The sequence below is a fragment of the Microcaecilia unicolor genome, chromosome 1 (genome assembly GCF_901765095.1).
Source record: "Microcaecilia unicolor chromosome 1, aMicUni1.1, whole genome shotgun sequence".
In the NCBI taxonomy this organism is placed as follows: Eukaryota; Metazoa; Chordata; class Amphibia; order Gymnophiona; family Siphonopidae; genus Microcaecilia; species Microcaecilia unicolor.
The window spans coordinates 405770368-405793637 of record NC_044031.1 but is presented as its reverse complement, the minus strand read 5'-3'; the positions used below and the strand labels follow the sequence as shown (position 1 = coordinate 405793637).

Here is a 23270-nt window from a genome sequence, read left to right as displayed (position 1 = left end):
CCTCTCCTCTGTCTAGAACACTAGCTCCCTGATGATAACATGTACAGGAGTGAGCACTGCTGTTATGTGGGGAGCTGGTGATATTCATCCTATTTCTACAAGGGCAGTTCTGTAACTGGGCATCTCCATATAGGAAGCCCAAGTCTGTGTGGAAGGAGCCTATTCTATAAAGGAACCTGAGCACATGGGTTCTAGTACAGAATGCTAGTGTAACCCAGTATTGGTACATCTAGGAGCCGATATTCAGACCGTGGGAGTTAGACTGGGCTAACTCCCGTGGTCGGCGCTAAGCCCATATATTCAATGCCGTGCCGTTTTCGGTGATCGCCATTGAATATCCGGTTTAATTTTGGCCGGTTGAAAGATATCTGGCTAAGTTGTTATTCATACTATGTGGCTGAGTCGATATTCGGACTTAGCCTGTTATCTTTAAACCAGCAAAAGATATACCAGCTTTTCAAACCCACACTAAAAATCGGTGACTAGCCGGTTATAACCAGCTATCTGTTAGCCGCTAACTAGGCGTATAGCCAGGTAAGCGCTATTTAACCGGTCAGCAGCTGTTCTGACCGGTTAAATATTGGGGGGGGGGGGGGGGCTGGGCTAACATTTAGTTCCCTGTAGTCATAGAGCTATCCTAAGTATAGGAGCCTAACCTGCAGTATTCTATAAGTGGGATCCCTGTTTATGACCCACCTTTGTATATGCCCCCTTGCAAATATGCACTATGTAAGTTCAGAAGGTATTTGCCAATGAGCACTTTGGTGCCCTGGTGGCAGTTACGTGGGTATATGCACACAAACCCACATAATCACTAGGAAATGCAGGCAGCTGGATTACAGAATTTTAAAAGCCATTCTGTAACAGGGTTCCTGATAGGAGCCTATTCTGTAATGAAATCTACTTTACTTTATAAAATACCGGTCTACCCAGGTATATGTGTGCCTAGCAGTTAGGCACAAGCTCTTATGCCAGCCCTACAGCTGGAGTAACTGTGGATGCCTAAATTCACATGGTGTGTGTGTTCTGTAGTGGATAATGCAAGCAAGGGGGTGAAATAAACAGCATTAAAAAAAACACCCTTCAACTACAGTTACAATTGTGTGGATAAGGGAGGCTGCAGAAATGCTTGTAAATCTCCTTTTAATTAAAGAAACAGTATTTTTATTTTATTTAAAAAAAAATCTTGTGGTTTTCTGAAGACACCCTCCCATGCATGGTAAGAGGTGGTTCTCCAGTAAGCTTTGTAAATACTTCTGATAGACCTCCCTTCCCTTCTGCACGGAAAGGGGTACACCATTACTACACATTCAGGCTTTGTGGACCTGAAAAAGTGAGATTAGTTAGGATCATTGACACATATTATACTTCTTCCACATGGTAAACATAGCTGTTATGCAACAAAGTACTTTACACACTTACCGGGGGTGCAAAGAACCGTAGATGACACCAGGGAAGTGATTCAAAAGCCTTTGCCATCCTTGACGTACCAGAAGGTCCTTATGTAGGTATTGCCAGGGCCAGAGAACAAGTGGAGCAAGGACAGGATTGGCACTTAATGTGTGTGTTTTATAAGATAGAGCACAAGTGCTGACTCTTATAGGCACATACATACACAAAGTTATTCCTACTTTAGAGCAGGTTTAACTTTCTGCATGAGCTGGCGGAGAGGTGAGAGAGGGGTGGCAATTTTAAAAAAGACACACAAGTGCATTTGTTTCTTTGGAAGAATGACAAAACAAACTTCCCCTTATTTCAAGAGAAGATTCTGAGATATAATCACTGGTCCACCAAAAACAAGTACCACAATATTCAACTAAAATAAAGCAAATGACCTCAAAAATTGTGAAGAATAACTTAGCTGTGTTGGTGAATTCCAGCAATAGTCGTTCTAAAATTGTCTTCAAAAAGCAACTTCTCAATTCACTATGAAAAATGCGACTTCAGGCTCACAGAAGTAACATAGTAGATGACGGCAGAAAAAGACCTGCATGGTCCATCCAGTCTGCCCAACAAGATAACTCATATGTGCTACTTTTTTTGTATACCCTACTTGGATTTGTACCTGTGCTCTTCAGGGCACAGACCGTACAAGTCTGCCCAGCACTATCCCCGCCTGCTGACATGATTATGTTTTAAGCTGTCAGGTCGCTCTGCATCAGGGCTTTATGAGTGGAAAAAGACAAAATCTCCATTAGTCTGTGAACCACTCAGATATTGTAAACAGATCTATTTCTTTAGCAATGTTTTTTGGTGGACCAATGATTATACCTTAGCATCTTCTCTTGAAATGATAAGGAAAGGTCTTTTATAAAATCAATACAGCATATACCCCTGTGTGCCCTTTTGCAAAATCACCCTCCACATGTGGCAGGACCCCTGTTGGACATGGAAGGGTTACCATCACACCTCTTCTGTGTTCTAATACGCAATTATATGTGTAATTTAATCTAAATTTTAGCATCTCTGATTAATTATAAATCCCTGCCCCCCCCCCCATATTGTTAGGCTACAGAGGAGACGGAGGATCGTGAAACCCTGGCGCTGATGGCAGCACGGAGTGAATCTGAAGGCACAGCTGACGGAGATACATATATTGAGAAATATACCCGGGGCGTATTACAGGTGGAGAACATTCTGAGCCTCGAGCGACTCAGGCAGGCAAGTATACAAACATAGATAAGAGCAGGGCAGGATTAAGCCCATTGGTGGGCCCTAGGTAAACATGGTGGACCCCCCCCCCCCCCCCCTCCCCTCATAGTATAAATACATGTTAAAGCTCCCAGAAATGAAAATCTGCTTGGAAAGCAACAGGTAAGAAGTGCTGCTCACCTACTCCCCCTGCTGACTGGAGGGCAAGCACAGAGTGTGGGAGGAATAGACTGACCCTCTGAAGGCAGCAGTGACTCTAGTTCCCTGCAGCAGCCGACTTACCAGAGCAAAAGTCTGCCTCTGTTTCTAGAGAAGAAACCTAAAAATGAGTCATAGTTAAATGTAGGGTTTTTTTATCTTCTTTGGTCCTGGGCCAGTTTCTTCTGTTGGAGCCATAATGCTATGGAGGAAGTGTTATGCTTATGAAGGTCCTTCCTATCGGTTATAAACATGATCCATAGGATTCAGCACTGTGGGTGCTTGGCCACCCCTAATATTGAACAAACTCCTTGATTGTGAACATTAGAATAGCTATACTGAGTCAGACCAGTGATCCATCTAGCCCAGTATCCTGTTTCCAACAGTGTCCAATCCAGGTCACAAGTACCTGGCAGAACCCAATTAGTAGCAACATTCCATGCTACCAATCCTGGGGAAAGCAGTGGCTTCCCCAGTGTCTATCTCAATAGCAGACTATGGACTTTTCCTCCAGGAACTTGTCCATTTTCATTGAGTTTAGCACCCCCCATAAGTTTGAAAAGTTGGCTCCTATGAGCAGATCAGAACGCTTCTACTACTACTACTACTCATCATTTCTATAGCATTACTAGACGTACGCAGCGCTGTACACCTGAACATGAAGAGACAGTCCCTGCTCGACAGAGCTTATAATCTAATTAGGACAAACAGGACAAACAAGAAATAAGAGAATATTAAAGTGAGGATGATGAAATAAGGGTTCTGAACAAGTGAATAAGGGTTAGGAGTTAAAAGCAGCATCAAAAAGGTAGGCTTTTAGCTTAGATTTGAAGACGGCCAGAGATGGAGCTTGACGTACCGACACAGGAAGTCTATTCCAGGCATATGGTGCAGCAAGATAAAAGGAACGGAGTCTGGAGTTAGCGGTGGAGGAGAAGGGTGCAGATAAGAGAGATTTACCCAGTGAACGGAGTTCCCGGGGAAGAATGTAGAGAGAGATGAGAGTGGAGAGGTACTGAGGAGCTGCAGAGTCAATAAGAGGAGTTTGAACTGTATGTGGAAACGGATAGGAAGCCAGTGAAGTGACTTGAGGAGAGGGCTAATATGAGCATAACGACACTAGCGGAATATTAGTCATGCAGCAGAATTTTGAACAGATTGAAGAGGAGAGAGATGGCTAAGTGGGAGACCTGTGAGAAGCAAGTTGCAATAGTCTAAGCAAGAGAATGGGCATGGCTATCTTTAAAACAATAAATAAACAAACTTCCTCACTTCCATGGAGGTTGCAAATTGCTGCTGCTGCTGCCTCCCCCTCCTGTGGCCAGAAATCATGTTAGAGGTGCTCTCTGCCAGTGTGTCAGGAATGTTTTTCTGCCCCCGTGTATTCCTGGATTCCAGGACAGGTTTTACAAATACTCAGTGTGGGCACACTAATACAACCGGATAAATCCTGAGTTCCCTCTGAAGCAAAGACAACAATTATAATAAGTAATGCGTGTATTTTCAAAACATATATGGATAGTACTAGGCCGAGTATCTGACTGCATGGCCTGATACTGGCTGTATAAGAAGGGGTTGGAAGTTGGGGTTAGGTTTTGGGGCTGGCAAGGATGAAGGCAGCCTGAAGAATTATTCCGTACATTCAACACCGCTGTCTGTATAAGTTAAAACACCACAGCCAGCATTAAACATATTCTGATCACTATGCTGGCTGAAAATTAGGAATTGTTTACGCCTTTGCTCGATTTCGGACAGCACCAGCGACCCCTGAAGAAACATGGACCGTGTTGGGTCCTAATAAAACTTTCTTGGTGCTTTTACCCTCTTTGGTTGTTGTCTGGTCTATTTTGGTTCTCTTCCACTCTCCTTGTTGTTTTGTGTTTTTTGCGGGAGATTTGGACTCTCTTTTTGTTGGTTTGAAAATTAGGTTTTCTCCAAGGGTGAATCAGTAGTTTGATTAGCTTTAAATAAAGCTCAGTGGACCGTTAAGTCAGACTTTCCTACAATAGCCTACCAGTTTAAAAAAAAAATATCTAGAAACAAAGTGATCAAACTGTAGTTCAGTGCAAGAAAGTGTAAACTCTCCCTGAAAATGGTATGTATTTATTTATGCATTCTTGTATCTCACTATTATTCAAAAACAAATTTTGGTTCAAAGTGGCTTACAATTTACATTTTGATGGAGTTACAGTGTGTAGAGAGCATCTATAGTTCGTGTGGTTATTCATAGAGGTTTTGAAGAAATATATTGGAAGAGGAGAAGGTAGTGGTAGCTTGTGTTCAGTTGTAGAGTTTTGATGATGTTTTGAAAGGTGGATTTGTAAAGAAGGTGACAATATCTTTGTGATTAGCTGTAGAAGTTTTTGAAGAGGTAGGTTTTCATTTCTTTTCTGAACTGATTTGTGATGCTACTTATGGTTTTTGGTATCGAGTTCCACCATTTGGAACCCTGATAGCTAAATCCTGCTGTGTAGATAGTCTTGCAGATGGTGTTCTTGCAGTTGGGTAGGTGTAGGAGTAGGTAGTTTCTGTTTACTAGGCTGGCATTTCTTGAGGATAGTTCAATCATGTTAAACATTTAATCGGGTGCTATTCCAAATAGTATCTTGAAGATGAGGCTGCTTGCTTTGAAAAATATTCTTGCCTTGACTGGTAGCCAATGTAGTGTTTCAAGCAGTGGGGTTGCTCTTTCGTATTTCGATTTCTGAAAATCAGCCTTGCTGCTGTGTTTTGGACAGTTTGCAGCCATTTTTGTGTGTTTTCCTTGCACCCTATGTATGCTGCATTGCAGTAGTCTAGTTGCGATAGTATCGTTGATTGGACCAGTATCCAGAAAGATTATCTAGGGGAAATAGTCTCTTTAAAGTTTACTTAGGGGTGTAGTTATCAGTGTGGGCTACCGATAAGATATATTATTTTACCACTTACTGATGCTGTTTTAGCACAGGTTCCGTTTTATGTAATGAGACCTAGTTACTAATAATTGGGGTTAACAGTAAAATAATATGTTTTAATGGTACCCTTCGTTTATAACTTCCCCTTAATTAACAGAAAAAGAAATTTCTCTAGAAATCAAAATCACTGCTGTATGTAATACAAGTGAGCCAAGTATAGGCCTGTCAAGCTATTGTGACATAACTGACGAGGTTGGCTCTTACCATTGGTGGAATGAGGCATTATGACATCACAATATCAGCTCTGGTTACCAGAGACAGACTCCTCACACTAAGGGGAGAAGTTATAAACATTGGGCTACTGTTAAGATAGGCTATTTTACAATTCCTTAGCACCTGCAGCAGACGAATCCAGAGAATTGTGGGTTGTGACATCTACCAGCAGGTGGAGATAGAGAGCACTGATCTCTGTCTTATAGGATGGTATGCTCCTTGGTTAGTCAGTATGTCTCTATCTCCGGCAGGCAGTGGACGGTCTGTCGCAAGCTCCTGGTTTCGTCTGTGTTTGTGTCTCCGGTTTTGGGTTTCCCAATTCATTTGAGCCTGGAGGTGCTTAGGCTAAGCGGTGCTAGCTTTAGGGGGTACACCTGGTGGTGCCAGGTTCCTTTCCCCCACCTCCCACTCCTATCCAGCCACTTTTCCTTCCTCCTTCCTTACAGAATTAAAGAAAAGAAAAAAAGGATTGCAGCAGCTTTGCCTGCTTATGTGGCTACTTGGATGTTGGATGGGGTTGACTCTGCTACAACCAGTATACCCTGGGCCAGAGTAGTGAGTCAGAACTTGTTCCTGGAGATTCGTTGAGTGATTTTTCTCCCTCTTCAACCTTACTCATGGTTTCACATGCTTTTTCCTTGTGATGGCTGCAGAGCCTTGTCGGCGCTCCTCTTGCTATGTAAAGCAGAGAACAGCATGGGGGAAATGTCGGTGGGGTGTTCCTGCCAGCACAAATTGGCAGTTAGAATCCTCTCTTTCAATTCACTCAGAAAAAAAAAATTCCCTGCTGGTAGGAAGGCATAACACCTGGCCCTCGCTGGAGCAGGCCCCAAACCCTGAGTAGCGGAGCCAGATCCTTCCCCGGTGGACTGGTCCCTGGAGCGGTGCCATCGAGGGTGTATCCGGAGGTTCTTGGCCTCAAGGAGGTCTACTTTCCTGTTCCTCTTTATCCCCCACACTGGCGTTTTCTTTGCCTTGCAAGTCTAGGGCATCTCTTTCAGTTTCGAGCAATGCCGATTGGGTTAGCTATAGTGCCCAGAACCTATGCTAAGGTTGTGGTGGTGGTGGATGCCTTCCTGAGAAAAGAGAGAATCGGCATGCATCCCTATCTGATGCACAACTGGCTGATCAGGACCTCATTGGAGCAGGCAAGTTGTCAAGTGACTGACTACCTGTGTTATGACACTTTTGCAGTTTCAAGGTTGGGTTATCAATCTGCACAAGTGTCATTTGGTCCCACCGCAGACTTTGGAGTATCTGGAAATGTGAATCGACATGACCTGGAGCCAGAAGTCTTTCCCAGAACAGAGAAGACACAAGCGTCAAGAACAAATTTGCCATTTGTTGCAAATTCCGAATCCCTGAGCTTGGGATTATATTCAGGTGCTGGGCTTTACATCAGTGTCCTTGGAGGAGGTGTCTTGGGCTGGAGCTCCTGTATGTCCACTCCAGCAGTCTTTTTTTGTCCTGGTGGTCATCGGTTTCCCAGGGCTACAATTAGCGTCTCATGTGGAGACCTCTGGTGAAGCACAGTATGTTGAGGTGTCTTCAACTGAGCATGCCCCTCTGAGGTGCGTCTTTGGCATCTCTTCTTTGCATAGCTGTAGTCACAGATATCAACCTGACAGGTTGCGGAGCCCCACGGTCTTTAACACTCTGCTTGAGGTTTATGGAGCCGCAAGGCAATGCTGTGGCAGTCCGGTTGTCTGATGCTCAGAGTGGTACACAATGCTCTTCAAGCCTTTCAGTCTGTTCTGGAGGGCAAACCAGCTCAGGTTCTCTCTGTCAACATGATGGCAGAGGATTCCATCAACAGGCAGGGCGGCACTCGATGTCGTCCTCTGGCAACAGAAGTGCGCCTTCTATTTCACTTGGCGGAAAGGCATTTACAGCAGCTTTCAGTCACCCAACTAGTAAAAACTCTCAGTGGCAAGCAGATTTCTGCAGCAGTAACTGTGGACCCAATGGAATGACAGCTGGCACTGGACACCTTCCAGCTCAGAGGTGGGGCACTCCCCTAATAGATCTCATGGTGACACATCACTCTGCTAGAGTTTCCAGTTTCTTCAGCAGAAGATGGGAAGTCTGTTCAGAAGACATAGATGCTCTTCTTTAGCCTTGGCTGGAGTTGGTCCAGTTTTGTGTTCCCGCCATGGCCTCTAATAGGACAAGGTCTTCACAAAGTCCTTCATCAGGGTTTGGTCATTCAGTTTGCTCTAGATTGTCCCAGGAGGCCAGGGTATGTGGGCTTGATTCGTTGTCTGGTAGGCAAACCATTCACCTTCCTCTGAGTCATGGACTCACCATTTGGATGGAGGATACCTCCCACTTTGGTCTTACAAGCCTGGCTGTTGAGAGGCTGAAATGGAGAAGGAAAGGATACACTGATGATATCGTTACAATTTTACTTCTGGCAAGAAAACGCTCAACTTTAGCTGTGTATGCTCGTGTCTGGCAAGTTTTGAAACATGCTGTTCCAAATGGGCGTGGTCTCCATTTTAGGCCTCTTTGCCACACGTTTTAGCCTTCTTGCAGAATGGTCTTAGACAGGTCTCGCTTACAGCTCTTTAAGGTTTAAGTGGTGGCTCTTGCCTGTTTTCAGGATTGGATTCCAGATTCCTCATTCACTTCTCTTGCAGATGTGGTTAATTTCTTGAAAGAGGCCTCATTGTTTTGTTCCAAATGGATCCTTAACGTGGTTCTGCGTGCTCTTAAAAAAAAAAGGCTCCCTTTGACCCTCTAAAGGCTACTTTGAAAGATCTTCCTCTCAAATCTCTCCTTCTATTAGCTGTTGCCTCAGCTCAGGGAATTTGAGTTACAGGCATTTTCGGACACAGGTCCGTTCCTTCCTTTCTTGTATTCAGGAGTGACTATTCATACCTTTCCTTCTTGTCTTCCCAGGGTGGTTTCGGCTTTTCATCTTAGCCAGCCCTCTCTCTGCCCTCTTTTAAGGAAGGGGATTGCAAGACGGATTTTCGCTTGCTCCATTGCCTTGATGTTTGTTGAGTGCTTCTCCGGTATTTGCAGGGCTACCAGTATTCTCAGGCAGTCTGATCATCTTTTTGTTCATTTTTTGGGTCTGAATTGGGGTCCTGCAGCATTTAAGGCGACTATTTCTTGCTAGATTAAGGAGGCTGTTACCTCTGCGTACCTTCTTTCCGGCAAGCAGCTGCTGGCTTCTCTTCGAGCACATTCTGCTAGGGCCCTTGTGACTTCTTGAGCAGAATCATGAGTTTTTTTTCCCTTGAAGGCATATGTAAAGCAGCTGCTTGGTCCTCATTGCATACTTTTTCCAATCATTATCTGGATGATGTGGCTCAAGCATACTCTTCTTTCAGCTATTCGGTGTTGTCCGCGGGAGTTTCAGATTCCCACCCTACATGAGGACTACTTTGCTACATCCCACAATTATCTGGATTCATCTGCTGCAGGTGCTAAGGAAGGAGAAATTACGACTTACCTGATAATTTTCTTTCCTTTAATTGCAGCAGATGAATCCAGAACCTCACCCGTCTTCAGTGCTCTGTTCTCATGGTTTGTTCATTTTTCTGTTTAGGGTAATGGCTTATTTTGGTGTTAAAAGTTGTTGCTGTTTTCTACTATTCATGCTTCTCCTCTGTGAGGAAGGGGATCTTATGCCTCTTTATTCCTTCTGCTTTGCTATGAGAAATACTAACCAAGTAGCATACCATCCTATAAGACAGAGTTCAGTGCTCTTTATCTCCATCTGCTGGTAGAGGGTCACAACCCATGAGTCTCTGGATTTATCTGCTGCAGTTAAAGGAAAGAAAATTATCAGGTAAGTCATAATTTCTCCTTAGCTCTTGCTCAAAATACCGCTGCAAGATTGATCTATGGTACATCGAAGTTCGTCAGCTCCAGACCATTACGAGAAAAACTGCACTGGCTACCTGTCAAGGAACGTATAACATTCAAAATTTGCGCCCTGGTGCACAAAATCCTTAACGGCGAAGCTCCAGCTTATATGGATAATCTTATCCTCTTGCTACCAAGGAACTTGAGCAAATCTTCCCGATCCTGCCACCGACCACCCCCCCCTGCCGCCGTCACCTACCTTTGCTGGCAGGGGACCCCAACCCCCGCCAGCTGAGATCTGCTTCCTCCTGCCGCTGCCTTTAAAAATATTCTTTCAGCTGGCGGGGGTTGGGGTCTTTTAAGTTCTTCTTCGTCCTCCGTGCTGTTCAAATCCAGTTTCAGAGTCTGACGTCAGACTCACAGAAACAGAGTCTGTGAGTCTGACGTCCTGCACGTACAACGTGCAGTGACGTCAGACTCCGAAACTGGATTCAGCAGCTTTGAACAGCACGGACAGAGGACGAAGAAGAACTTAAAAGACCTCGGCTCGGCTGGCGGGGGTTGGGGTCCACCGCCAGCTGAAGGAATATTTTTAAAGGCAGCAGCAGGAGGAAGTGGACCTCGGCTGGCGGGGGTTGGGGTCCCCCGCCAGCAAAGGTAGGCGACGGCGGGAGGGGGGTCCAGGGCGAAATCGCGCCGATACGCCCCTGCTTGTAACTGACATATTCACCACCCAGTTTTTTAAAAACCACATTTCTGTACTGCATATTTTTGTACTATGTATGTACTTTCCTAAATATCTTGTAATAAAATCTCAGGGCTGTCAAGTGGCTGAGCCCCACCCAACAGCCATTGCAGCACAACTCGTCTTCTACACACCGGAGCTTCCCTCTGCACCGTGTGTTTCTGTTGCCAGTTCCCCTCCTCCTGACGCCCAAATTCCGGATATGTTTGGCATGGAAGAGAGGTTTCTCCTGGTGCACATCTTGCCTCAGACTACAGATAACTTTTCCTTTTAGTAGTGCTCTGTTTGTCATGCTGACTTGAATAGATTATGTTGACATGTAAAATTCATCAGACACTTAGTTGTAGTTTTTGGAAATTGAAGTGCAGCACCTTAGTCCATTTTTCTGTTTCAAATGCCTTACCTTTTATTTTTTGAGCCTTTATTCCTGTGTGCATGGTCAGAGGTGGAGGTAGCCACCGCCTTCAGCTCAGGATGTTTTACTGTGATTGTTCTTGTCATACTCAGGCCGTCACTGTCAAAGAAGCGCTGTCCGCCAAGGCCAGACACATGAGAAGGAGCATCAGCACACCAAATGTTCAGCATGTAAGTAGCAATATTCCCAGTTATCTGTTTAAACTTTTGAATATTATAACATATAAGGTTTAACGGTAGGGTTCCAACAAAAAATGGCAAAACAGTGAACCCCACCTCCCCCACATCCATTTTGTCTTCCATAGTGACCCCTCCCCCATCCATAGAACCTGTTTTATCCCTTTCTGCTCCCTGTACAGGCTTTTCTTTAAAAGAATGGAGTTAATGCTGGCTCTGCCTCCAGTACATGCACTGCCATTACCTTAGCCAGACCTCAGTCTGGCCCTGCTCCTGAAGAAAAGGTCCAAAGAGTGATGGGAGTTGTGGTGAATGAGGGGAGCACTTGGTGGTATGTAGACAGGCAGAGTAATTTTGTAACAATCCACCTAACCCATGTAACAAGTATGCACATGAGGTACATCAGTTTTCAAAGGGAGAGAGTACACACGTATGGGGTATAGGGCAGGGGCGTATCTGCGTGGGGCCACAGGGGCCTGGGCCCTCGCAGATTTCGCCCTGGACCCCCCTACCACAGACCCTCTCCACCTCCCCCGCCCGCCCGCCACCAACCCGTCGCCGATCTTTGCTGGCGGGGGACCCCAAGCCCCCGCCAGCCGAAGTCCTCTCTTCCGTGCAGGATGCAAGTTTCAACGCTTCCTGTTCTTCTGAGTCTGACGTCCTGCACGTACAACGTGCAGAACGTCAGACTCAGAATTTGGAATTCAGTCTGACGTCCTGCGCGTTGTACGTGCAGGACGTCAGACTCAGAAGAACAGGAAGTGTTGAAACTTGCACGGCGCAGCCTGCATGGAAGAGAGGACCTCGGCTGGCGGGGGGTTGGGGTCCCCCGCCAGCAAAGGTAAGTGACAGCAGCGGGGGAGGGTGTCATTGGTGGCGAGGGGGGGGGATCGGTGGCGCCGGGGGTGGGGACTAAAATGTGCCCCCTCCCTCTGGCTCTGGCCCCCCCTACCGCCCGAGTCCAGATACACCCCTGGTATAGGGTACACCAGTTTTCCAAAGGACAGTGTACTCGCATATGGGATACGTCAGTTTTCAAAGGGAGAGAGTAAAATACATAGGGGGTGTACCAGTTTTCCATAGGGAGAGAATATGCTCTTATGGGGTATGAGGTACACCAGTTTTCCAAAGGACCATGTACTCACATATGGGGTAGACCAGTTTTCAAAGGAAGAGATTACACACATATGGGATTTGGGGGTACATCAGTTTTCCACAGGACAGTGTACTCAAATATGGGGTACACCATTTTTCAAATGGAGAGAGTATACACATATGAAGTATGGGGTACACGAGTTTTCCAAAAGACAGTGTACTCACATATGGGGTACACCAGTTTTCACACACATGGGTATGGGGTACACCAGTTTTCAGAGGGCGAGAGTATGCACATATATGGAGTATGGGGTACACCAGAGGCGTATCTGGACTTCGGCGGGAGGGGGGCCAGAGCCAGAGTGAGGGGGCACATTTTAGCCCCCCCCCCCCGGCGGCATTGCCGGACCCCCCCCCCACCCCGCCAACTTTGACTCCCCCCTGCCGACGACCCTCTCCACCCCCCTCCCGCCGCCAACCCGCCGCCGTCGCCTACCTTTGCTGGTGGGGGACCCCAACCCCCGCCAGCCGAGGTCCTCTCTTCCGTTGCAGCAAAGCTTCCTTCAGTTTCAAATTCTGAGTCTGACAACATGCAAGACGTCAGACTCAGAACAGGAAGCTTTGCTGCAACAGAAGAGAGGACTTCGGCTGGCGGGGATTGGGGTCCCCCGCCAGCAAAGATAGGCGGCGGTAGGGGTGATGGAGAGGGTCGTCAGCAGGGGGGTCCAGGGCCAAATCTACGGGGGCCCAGGCCCCCATGGCCCCACCCAGATACGCCCCTGGGGTACACGAGTTTTCCAAAGGACAGTGTACTCACATATGGGGTACACCAGTTTTCAAAGGGAGAGAGTACGCACATATGAGGTATAGGGTACACCAGTTTTCCAAAGGACCATGTACGCACATGTGGGTACACCAGTTTTCACACAAATGGGGTATGGGGTACACCAGTTTTCAAAGGGAGAGAGTATGCACATATGAGGTTTCCATTGCGTCCCACAGATCAATCCAGAGACGTGTGGGTTATGTCTCTCAACCAGCAGATGGAGATAGAGAGAACTCTGAAGTTTGCTATATGTGGTCATGTGCAGCCATCCAAACCTCAGTATTCTCTCTATCTAGCAGGTGGAGGGTCATACCAGTGCAGCTGTGTAGTGATCTGGCTCCTTTCCCGTTCCCTCGGGTACTGTTGAGCCTGTAGTGGGGTTAAGGAGCTGATTTCTAGCTTGGGGTATACCTGGTGGTGCCAGGTCCCTGCCCGCCTCCCTTACCAGTCTCCCAAGATTTCTGTGGGTCTCAGGGGTTGGCTCCGCTTCTCTCCTGCCTCTTACTTAAGGTTTAAAAAAAAAAGCGTTTGGGGCCGTGTAGTTCTGCTCCCCTCAGACCAAACTAGGGAGTTTGTGCTATTAATGCACAGAGCTTTTGAGATGAAGAGTGCGGGGGGGCCTGCAGCGGCGGACCTGTTGCCTTGGATGTTCCTGCCTCGAATACCCCAAAGAGGGCACGCTTGGAGCCCATGGGCACTGGGGAGGAGTTCTCTGGCCCATCTGACACGGAGGAGGGTCCTTGTTCAGGAGATTCCCTGCAGGCACCGTCAGAGGGCATGGAGGAGGGGGAGTTGCCTTCGGGGGAAGGTGATGATCCCACAGCAGTACGGCTGTTCCGTAGGGAAGAACTCCCCTCCTTTATTGTGCAGGCTCAGGAGGTGTTGAACATTTCTTCCCCAGTTTCAGTCCCTTCGACTAGTGCTGCCCCCTCCATTATGACAGGGACCAAGGGTCCCTCTAGGGGTTTCCATATTCATGAGGCTATGAAGGTGCTTATTTCAGCGCAGTGGGACACGCCCAACGGCAGCCTTAGAGTGGCGAGGGCAATGGTGAGGCTTTATCCCATGCGCCCTGAGGATGTGGCCTCCTTAAAGATGCTGGCTGGGTATTCCTTGATTACGGCGGTCACAAAAAAGGCCACGTTACCAGTGGAAGGCGGCATGGCCCTTAGGGACCCTCAGGACCAGAAGCTGGAATCTTCCCTTAAGTTGGTGTTTCGGTTTGCGGATCGTACGCCTTGGGTCCAGAAGACTACCTCTGCAGAGTTGCTGATTGACTACCTGTCAGCATTGGAGTCAGGTCTGGCATATCTGGCAGATTTGTTGTACGATGTGCTTTGGGCCTCAGCCAAGGAGATGTCCTTGGCTGTTACCGCCCAGCGTTGGGTTTGGTTGAGGCAGTGGGCGGCAGATGTTGCCTCTAAGTCTCATTTGGCCCACTTGCCCTTTAGGGGGAAGCTCTTATTTGGCGAGGACCTAGCAGCGATCATGAAAGAGCTCGGAGACTCTAAGGGACAACGACTTCTGGAGGATAAGAAGGTCAGTTTTCGCTCGGTCCGGCCTCTGTTTTGGGAGGCCAAACGTTACAGACCGGGGCGGTCTGGATCCTTTCAGAGACCTTGTTTCCAGCAGCAGCAGCCCTTTCAGGGAGACCGCCACCCTGTCCCAGCTAGCTCGAGAGGGCAGCAGGGCGCCAGAGGTACGCAATGATGGGGCCCTGGCCCATCTCCTTCCTCCTATCGGGGGGCGTCTATCCCACTTTTGAGAGGAGTGGACCAGGGTAACTTCAGATGAATGGGTGCTGGAAGTGATTCGAGACGGTTACAAGCTCGAATTCGCCCGTCCCTTAACAGAATTTTTCTTGGAGTCCACATGCAAGGCTATGGCCAAGCGGGCGGTTCCTCTCGCCGAGCTGGGCCAGGGGCGTTACTCCATTTACTTCGTTGTACCCAAAAAGGGCGGCAAGGTCCGCCCTGTTCTTGATCTTAAGGCGGTGAACAGGGTCCTAAGGGTCTGTCATTTTCGGATGGAGACCTCACACTTGGTGATAGCAGCGGTGCAGCTGGGAGAGTATCTGACCGCCCTCGATCTTAAGGAAGCATATCTGCATATTCCCATTTGGCCGCCGCTTCAGCGTTTCCTACACTTCGCGGTGCTAGGTCAGCATTATCAGTTTCAGGCCATGCCATTCGAGTTGGCGACGGCTCCTCAGACCTTTTCCAAGGTGATGGTGTTGGTCATCGCTGCCTGCTTGCGGTCTCAGGGCATTCAGGTGCACCCATATCTGGACGATTAGCTCATCCGTGCACCTTCTCGCAAGGAAAGTGCCCGGGCCTCGTCCAAGGTGCTTCAGCTGCTGCGTTCCCTGGGCTGGGTGGTCGACATGAAGAAGTGGCACCTCGCTCCGTCGCAGTCCTTGGAATATCTAGGGGTGCTATTCGATACTCAGCTTGGCAGGGGTGTTCCTGCCGGAGGTGCACAGGCTTCGCCTCCAGAGTCAGCTGGCATCCCTGTTACGGGAGCCGGCACCCAGAGCTTGGGACTATGTTCAGGTACTGGGGTCCATGGCAGCGACCTTGGAGGTAGTACCGTGGGCCAGAGGGCATATGCGTCCCCTACAGTGGTCCCCTGTCCGAGGACTATGCGATATAGATTTATTGGACCGCGCGTGCCCGTTTTACCATGCGCTGGTGCCTGCTAGCGCGGAATCTGCAGAGGGGAATGCCCCTCACGGCTCCAGATTGGATGGTCGTGACCATGGATGCCAGCCTGTCGGGCTGGGGTGGCACATTGTCTCGGCCGGACAGCCCAGGGGATCTGGTCTCAGACAGATGCAGCTTGGCCGATCAATCTCTTGGAATTGCGGGCGATTCGCCTGGCTCTACAGGCATTTGGGATGCTTCTGCAGGAGCAGGCTGCCAGGGTCCTATTGGACAATGCGACGGCAGTAGCCTACGTCAACAGACGGGGGTACCAGGAGCGCCCAGCTCGCAAAGGAAGCCACGCTTCTCTGCGTTTGGGCAGAGCGTCATCTGTTCCTTCTATCGGCGGCACACATTGCAGGGGCACTAAATATTCAGGCAGACTTCCTCAGCCGGAATCAGCTGGATCCGGGAGACTGGGAGCTTTCCCAACAAGCGTTCTGCCAGATTACGGAGCGCTAAGGGATTCCAGCGGTCGATCTGATGGCTTGCTGCTCCAATGCCAAAGCCTCCCGCTTCTTCTGCAGGGGTAGAGAGTTCAGGGCCAAAGGCATAGACGCTCTCATTCAGCCATGTCCAGAGGTCCTGTTGTATGTGTTTCCGCCGTGGTCCAGGATAGGCCGGGTGATCAGGCGGATAGCGCGGCATTCGGGCCCAGTGATCCTGGTGGCTCCGGACTGGCCCAGGCGGCCGTGGTACACGAATCTTGTCCGTCTTCTGATTGACAATCCGTTATGCTTGTCAGTTCACCCCGATCTTCTGTGCCAGGGTCCAGTGCTCATGGAGAATCCTTCTCGCTTTGTGCTTACAGCATGGTTCTTGAGAGGACACGCCTCAGACGGAGGGGCTGTTCTGAGAAAGTTATAGTTACGATGCTGCAGGCCCGAAAATGCTCTACATCAGCCTATGCGTGTGTATGGCACACCTTTGTCTCGTGGTGTGATGTGGCAGGGATTGCAGTGGAGATGGCTACAGTTCAATACATACTAGCTGTTTTGCAGGATGGGCTAGATAAAGCCTTTTCCTTGAGCTCCTTGAGAGTGCAAGTGGCAGCTTTGGCGTGCTTTAGGAGCCGTTTGCACGGTCGCTCCCTGGCATCACATCCGGATGTGGTCCATTTTCTTCGGGGCGTTAACCATGTTCGCCCTCCGAGTTCCAGTTCTGCCGGAGTGGAACCTTAATTTGGTGCTTAGGGCAATGCAGCGTCCTCCATTCGAGCCTCTGTCTAAGGCTTCCTTGAAGGATCTTACGTTGAAGACTGTGTTTCTGGTAGCCAGGGCCTCGGCGAGGCGGGTGTCGGAGCTTCAAGCCTTGTCTTGCAGGGATCCCTTTCTCCGTTTCACTGAGGCTGGGGTCTGCGTCAGGACAGTTCCGTCTTTTCTGCCCAAGGTGTGGTGTCTTGCTTTCATTTGAATCAGTCAGTGATGTTGCCAGCCTTTCAGGAGGCAGATTACCCGGGCAATTTCCGGGCGCTGCACTGCTTGGATGTGAGTCGTGTTCTTTTCCGATATTTGGAGGCAACGAACTCCTTCCATTGTTCAGACCACTTGTTCGTGCTATTTGCAGGCTGTAATAAAGGAAGCACGGCCTCGAAGGCCACGGTGGCTCGATGGTGGTTGAGGGAGGCTATTATTTCCGCCTATGTCGTTATGGGCAAGGTGGCTCCTCTTCATGTGCGGGCCCATTCTACGAAGGCCCAGGCTACTTCATTTGCAGAGCGTCGTTTGGTGCCACTTGAAGAGATTTGCAAAGCAGCAACTTGGGCGTCAGTACATACATTTGCAAAACATTATCGTTTGGATGTGGCTGCGCGTCAGGAAGCGGCGTTTGGGGCATCTGTATTGGCCTCTGGGGCCGACGGGTCCCACCCTACTTCAGGACTGTTGTGGTACATCCCACAAGTCTCTGGATTGATCTGTGGGACGCAATGGAAGGTAAAATTAATTCCTACCTGATAATTTTCTTTCCATTAGTCCCAACTAATCAATCCAGAGGCCCTCCCTGGTACTTGTATTCTGTGTTTTTTTGTTTGTTTGTTTGTTGGTTGGTTGGTTGTTTGAGTGGTTCGGTTCAGGTTCCTCTGTTTGGTCTGTTGGGAATTAAAACAAAAAAAAAACAACAGGACATCAGTTTCAGCTGGACAGCTGTGGAGCACTGCGTTCGCAGTTGCATTAGTTTCTGTTCCGTGCACTTGGGAACAGGGGGAGAGGCAGGAGAGTGCGCTTCATAATTTCTGGAGATTATGCTTACTGCTTTGGTATCGTTCATACTGAGGTTTGGATGGCTGCACATGACCACATATAGCAAACTTCGAAGTTCTCTCTATCTCCATCTGCTGGTTGAGGGACATAACCCACACGTCTCTGGATTGATCTTTTGGGACTAATGGAAAGAAAATTATCAGGTAAGAATTAATTTTACCATAGGGTACACCAGTTTTCCAAAGGACCATGTACTCACATATGGGGTACACCAGTTTTCACACATACAGGGTATGGGGTACACCAGTTTTCAAAGGGAGAGAGTATGCATATATGGGGTATATGGGGTACACCAGTTTTCTAAAGGACCATGTACTCACATATGGGGTATGTCAATTTTTTAAGGGCAAGAGTATGCACATATGGGGTTCATCTGTTTCTCCGAGGACCAGCAGGCCAGTTGTATTCTCACTGCTGGGTGACATCATCTGGCGGAGCCAGGTGCAGATGCTGACTAGCAAGATTATTATAGAAGTCCCTAATGCACGTGTGGAGCCCAAGAGAAATCCGTAGAACTCAGCATTATTCATCTTGTGATGTTTTGCAGGTCTCCTCTAGTCGATCAGATCTCTCCGGCTGTGAAGATGATGATGCTAAGGTGCGCAATTGTATGGATATATTTGTGAAATACACACCTCAGAAGGATGTAGAACACAAAAGCTGCATTATAAACAGGAATGGCTCAATCCTACACTCTGGATTCAGCCAGGTCTCTGTGTCTTTGTCAGAGAACTCCAGGGCACAGGACTGAGCCCTTGCTGTTTTGTTCTCCAAACACCTATATTTAGGATGTCTTGATGTTGGTAGAACGTCCTCCTTTGGGCACCCACATCTCTAATTTGTTCTGCAGCAGTGCTCACAGTAACACCTCCCAGCAAGCAGAAAAGACTTGTTGACTGTGGACAAGAAGAGAGAGCTGCATCTTCCACTGGTCAGCTGCAGTATAGTAGCAAACTGCAGGAAGAGTAAAATCCTTAAGTCCTCTGATAGAGACACAGGTGAAGGCTCAGTCTTTAAGTGAACATCACAGATGTGCAGGCAGTGCTGACCAAGACTTGGGTAGGGGATGATTCAGATATGGGCGGGGTGGAAGCTAATTGAACTGACACCTTTTTATATTTGGTAACCGCTGAGCATTTCAAGTATTTCAATGTGATCACATGTAGAACTGAACTAACGAGCCAGCCAACAGAGCAGGTGTGTACACTTTTCCCTTCATTCTGTAATGGGTCACCTAAAGTTAGGTGCCAGTTGCGCGCGGGTTCTACTGTAGAATACTACACTGGCGTGGGTGATTGTTGCAGTTATATGTGCTAGCCATGTGTCCATCGATATTCTGTAAACACAGATGCAAATGAAAGGGGATGTACATGGAAATGCTGATTTACGCTAGTATTCTATAATGGAATCTGGGTGCCCAGATGCCTTTATAGAATGAATGCTTAGCGCTCTGCGTCTTGGTAGCTAATGTTTGACATCCTTTATAGAATTGCCCCCTTAGGTAGTAGGATAGTTTCAGCAATAAAACACTTGATGTTAAGACTTATGTCTCGGAACGATGAGAGTGTGACAGTTCCTTTTGATTTCTTGATGATCCTTCTCACAAAATGCCTAGCACCCACACGGGGTTACCCTGCAGCCACCTGAAGGGTCTGCCCAGCCTCGCCTACACTTGGGCTTGTGCTCTATACTAGCACCCTCCACCCACTGACTGGGTGCCTCTTGGCTAGTCTCCCACTCTCAGATTATTGCCCTGTGATGTCTAGGACACTGGGGCCACACTCCAGGGGTCCCACAGTTACGAAAAAGCACCCATAGACCCAAAAACACAAACTAGGATTCTTAGTCAGTCCAGGACAGCAGAGTCAATAAACTAAATAAGCTTTATTGTCACAGAACTTGAACAGTGAACAGAAAAAGGTGAAATCAGCAAGCAATAACAGCTAGCTGAATATTTTTTTTATTTTTTGTTACATTTGTACCCCGCGCTTTCCCACTCATGGCAGGCTCAATGCGGCAGGCAATGGAGGGTTAAGTGACTTGCCCAGAGTCACAAGGAGCTGCCTGTGCCGGGAATCAAACTCAGTTCCTCAGTACCAAAGTCCACCACCCTAACCACTAGGTCACTCCTCCACGGATCAATTATAGAACAACTTAAACATTTGTTTACTACCTGGGTAGTACCTGGGGAGTTCAGGAAATATAGCTGCTCACAGTGGCTTCTGATCTTTCTCTCTCCACTCCCTGACTGAGACTGTGGAAAATCCAGTACCTTCAGGCTAGATTTGAAATCCAGGGCCAATCAAAGCCCAGGGCATGAATTTTTAAAGTAGCTGCCCAATGGTACTGAAGATTGCCTTCCATAAACTGAAACTGGAGAAGAGAGAGTCTTTTTCTGCAACAGCTTTAAAATTCAAAATAAGTGCCATCTGCTGGCCAATTATGAGAAATACACTTCATGAAATAATGCAGTTTTCAGGCTTAGAAATCCACTGTTTCGTCACAATCCTGTTCTGATTTTTGTCACATAGGCTTGGTCGGAGAACCAGATGGATGCATCAGACTGTTCCTCCAGTTATCAGGATATCTCATGTTACGGCAGCTTGCCCAGGGACTCTCCACGCAGGAATAAAGACAGCAGTGGGGGTGAGATTGTTTTCCGTGTGTTATTTTTAACATATGCTAATTTCTTGTAATTTGTTGCTGAGGCATACTGCAGTGTTGCCAGTCATTCCAGTGTCAACCAAGGGATTAAGAGGTAGTAGAGCTGCTAAAGGATTGCTTTATCCGCATTTTCTAATTTGTTGGCCGCCCCTGTATTAAATAAGCTGGCACTGGGTTTTGCTAAGGTGTACTTTAATGTATCATACCTGTGCTTTTTTTTTCTGGGGGAGGGCGAATTACCAGTGTTTAATTTCTGGGGGAAGGTCGGGAACCAGTTCCACCCTGTCTTTTCATTCTCTACAACAGCAGGGGTAAGTGTTCTGCTCCAGCCCCTGGGGGTGGAACTGCTGCCGGCACCCACATTGGGCCGGCGGTAATTCCAGGTTGCCACACTGCAACCCTTTAGTAAAAGGGCCCCTTAATACATTATGTTGATCTGTGTCCCCTGACACAGCCCTGTATTGGGCAAAACATAGTCATGGCAGGCTGTTTGTGTTTGTGAGATCTTTTAAGGAGTTTCCTTAGATAAACAGCTTGAATTTGTCTAGTTGTGTGATCTGCTACTATCTCCATTCTATTCTAAAGAGGGCAATTTTAAAAGACATTTTTGTGATTAAATGCACAAAAAGAAGCTTCTGTGTCTTTCTAAATTATCAGCAGAAGTACTGCAGAAAGTATGGAAGAAATTGTATAACAGAGCACCCACAATTAAACACCAGGAGGAAGCCATGTAGGAGCCTTTTCTGTGAAAGAAAATAAACACCTACTTTATAGAATACTAGTGTATCCGGATATTAACGTGCCTAACATTTAGGTGCAGTCACTTATGCCAGCCTTAGAACTAGTGTGCAAGGATGCTCTTAGCAAAGTAGACAATATTCCATTCCATTCATTAAAACACTTATACTCCACAGTTACCTACTTGGTTCAAAGTGGATCACAATCAGTCACTACGCATTCCTAGTAAAAATTACAATAACATCAATACAAACGTTAAAAGATTATCCTCACTGTCATGAACATAATATAGTCTTCAGTTACCTAATATCCAGTGAAAGTTTGTATAACACAAACTTTTTAAATAGATAAGTCTTCAGTTCTTTTCTGAACCATCATATAGTCACTAATCAGTCTTACGGCTTGAGGTGATTCCAAATTAAAGGTGCTTGATAGGCTAATAACGATGTCAACAGTTAAAAAGCTTCACATTTTTAACATTTGGAAATTGTAACATAAATAGCTTTTGCAGAGAGTAAGCACTTGAACTGTGAGCAAGTTGAATATATGACAACAAATGCTACGGAACATTATCATACAAAGCCTTATGAATCATGGGGTCCTTTTACTAAGGTGCACCGAAAAGTGACCTGTTCTGCTGTAGATGCATGTATTGGATTTGCGCAGGTCAATTTTTCAGCGCATCTGCAAAAAAGGCCTTTTTTTTTTTTTGGCCGAAAATGGACGTGCGGCAAAATAAAAATTGGCTTAGCAGTAAGGTCTCATGCATTAACTGAGTGGTAATCATCAGCGCACATACACTTCCGATTACCACCTGGTTAGTGCCACGCGGTAGAAAATTTAAAAATGGAATTACCGCCCGGAGCTCGCGGTAGCCGGGCAGTAGTTCCAAAATGATGCGCAGTGGATGAGCGTAGGCACCCACGCGCCTTCGTAAAAGGGCCCCCAATGTAGCTCATTTAAACTGTATTCAAGCCCCAATGGGCAGCCAGTGAAGCTCACAGTAAAGACGGGTCACATTCTCACATCTAGAAACTGCATAGATAAAAAAAAATGCAGCATTCCCTCCCCCCCCCCCCCCCCCCCTCCAGATACATCCTGTGTAAATTGAGTATTTGTAGTATAGTGCTTAGGCGGCAGGTTGGCAATTATGCTACTATTCTAAACATTTATGCATGTAATGTGTGTGTAAGTGTTGGCTAGTTTATAGAATTGCCCCATATGAGGATAGTTCTATAAAGAAGCACCTACTTTTTCTTTATGGAATACTAACATATCCCAGAGGCGTAGCCAGGTTCTGATCTCGGGGAGCAGACTTTTATAAAATAGGCGCCAGTTGGTGTCAGCTAGACAGCAGTTGTCTGTGTTGTTGTTCAGGTGCTATGGCGGGCAATGATTAATACAGGCTGTCTCTGTTGCATCCTGCCTACAAGGAAACAGTAAGTTACATCAGGAGGCAGGACGCAGAAGAGGTCCCTGGACTGGCCAGAGCAGGCAACCTGTCTTCTTAACTACAAAGTAAAAATATTCAGGAATAGCACACACATTCCTTCCACTGCTAGACACTTTGTTTAAATCAGATGGGCTTTTGTTTGTGTGGTGACTGGCAAGGGGGTACTCCAGGACTGCCCTAGAACACAAAACTTACCACACCATAACAGCCCTAACCCACCTATCAGAAGACAGTGCTATATATATTACACTGGACTGTGGAGCACCAATATACCTACTATTGGGAAACTGGAACAAACTGCACTGTTACACATTCCTACACAGATGCTACATACTAGCAGAATCCTTCACCTCAGGCACACA

At 47.3% G+C, this 23270-nt stretch overlaps 1 protein-coding gene across 1 annotated transcript in view; it reads left to right on the top strand.

Annotated features, from left to right (window-relative positions):
* KIF13A (kinesin family member 13A) overlaps window positions 1–23270 on the top strand; it is an 818528-nt gene that overhangs the window by 752169 nt on the left and 43089 nt on the right. The window contains 4 exon segments of the mRNA XM_030211397.1: window positions 2509–2661; window positions 11086–11163; window positions 18601–18651; window positions 20585–20699. Of these exon segments, the coding sequence (XP_030067257.1) occupies window positions 2509–2661; window positions 11086–11163; window positions 18601–18651; window positions 20585–20699 (397 nt within the window).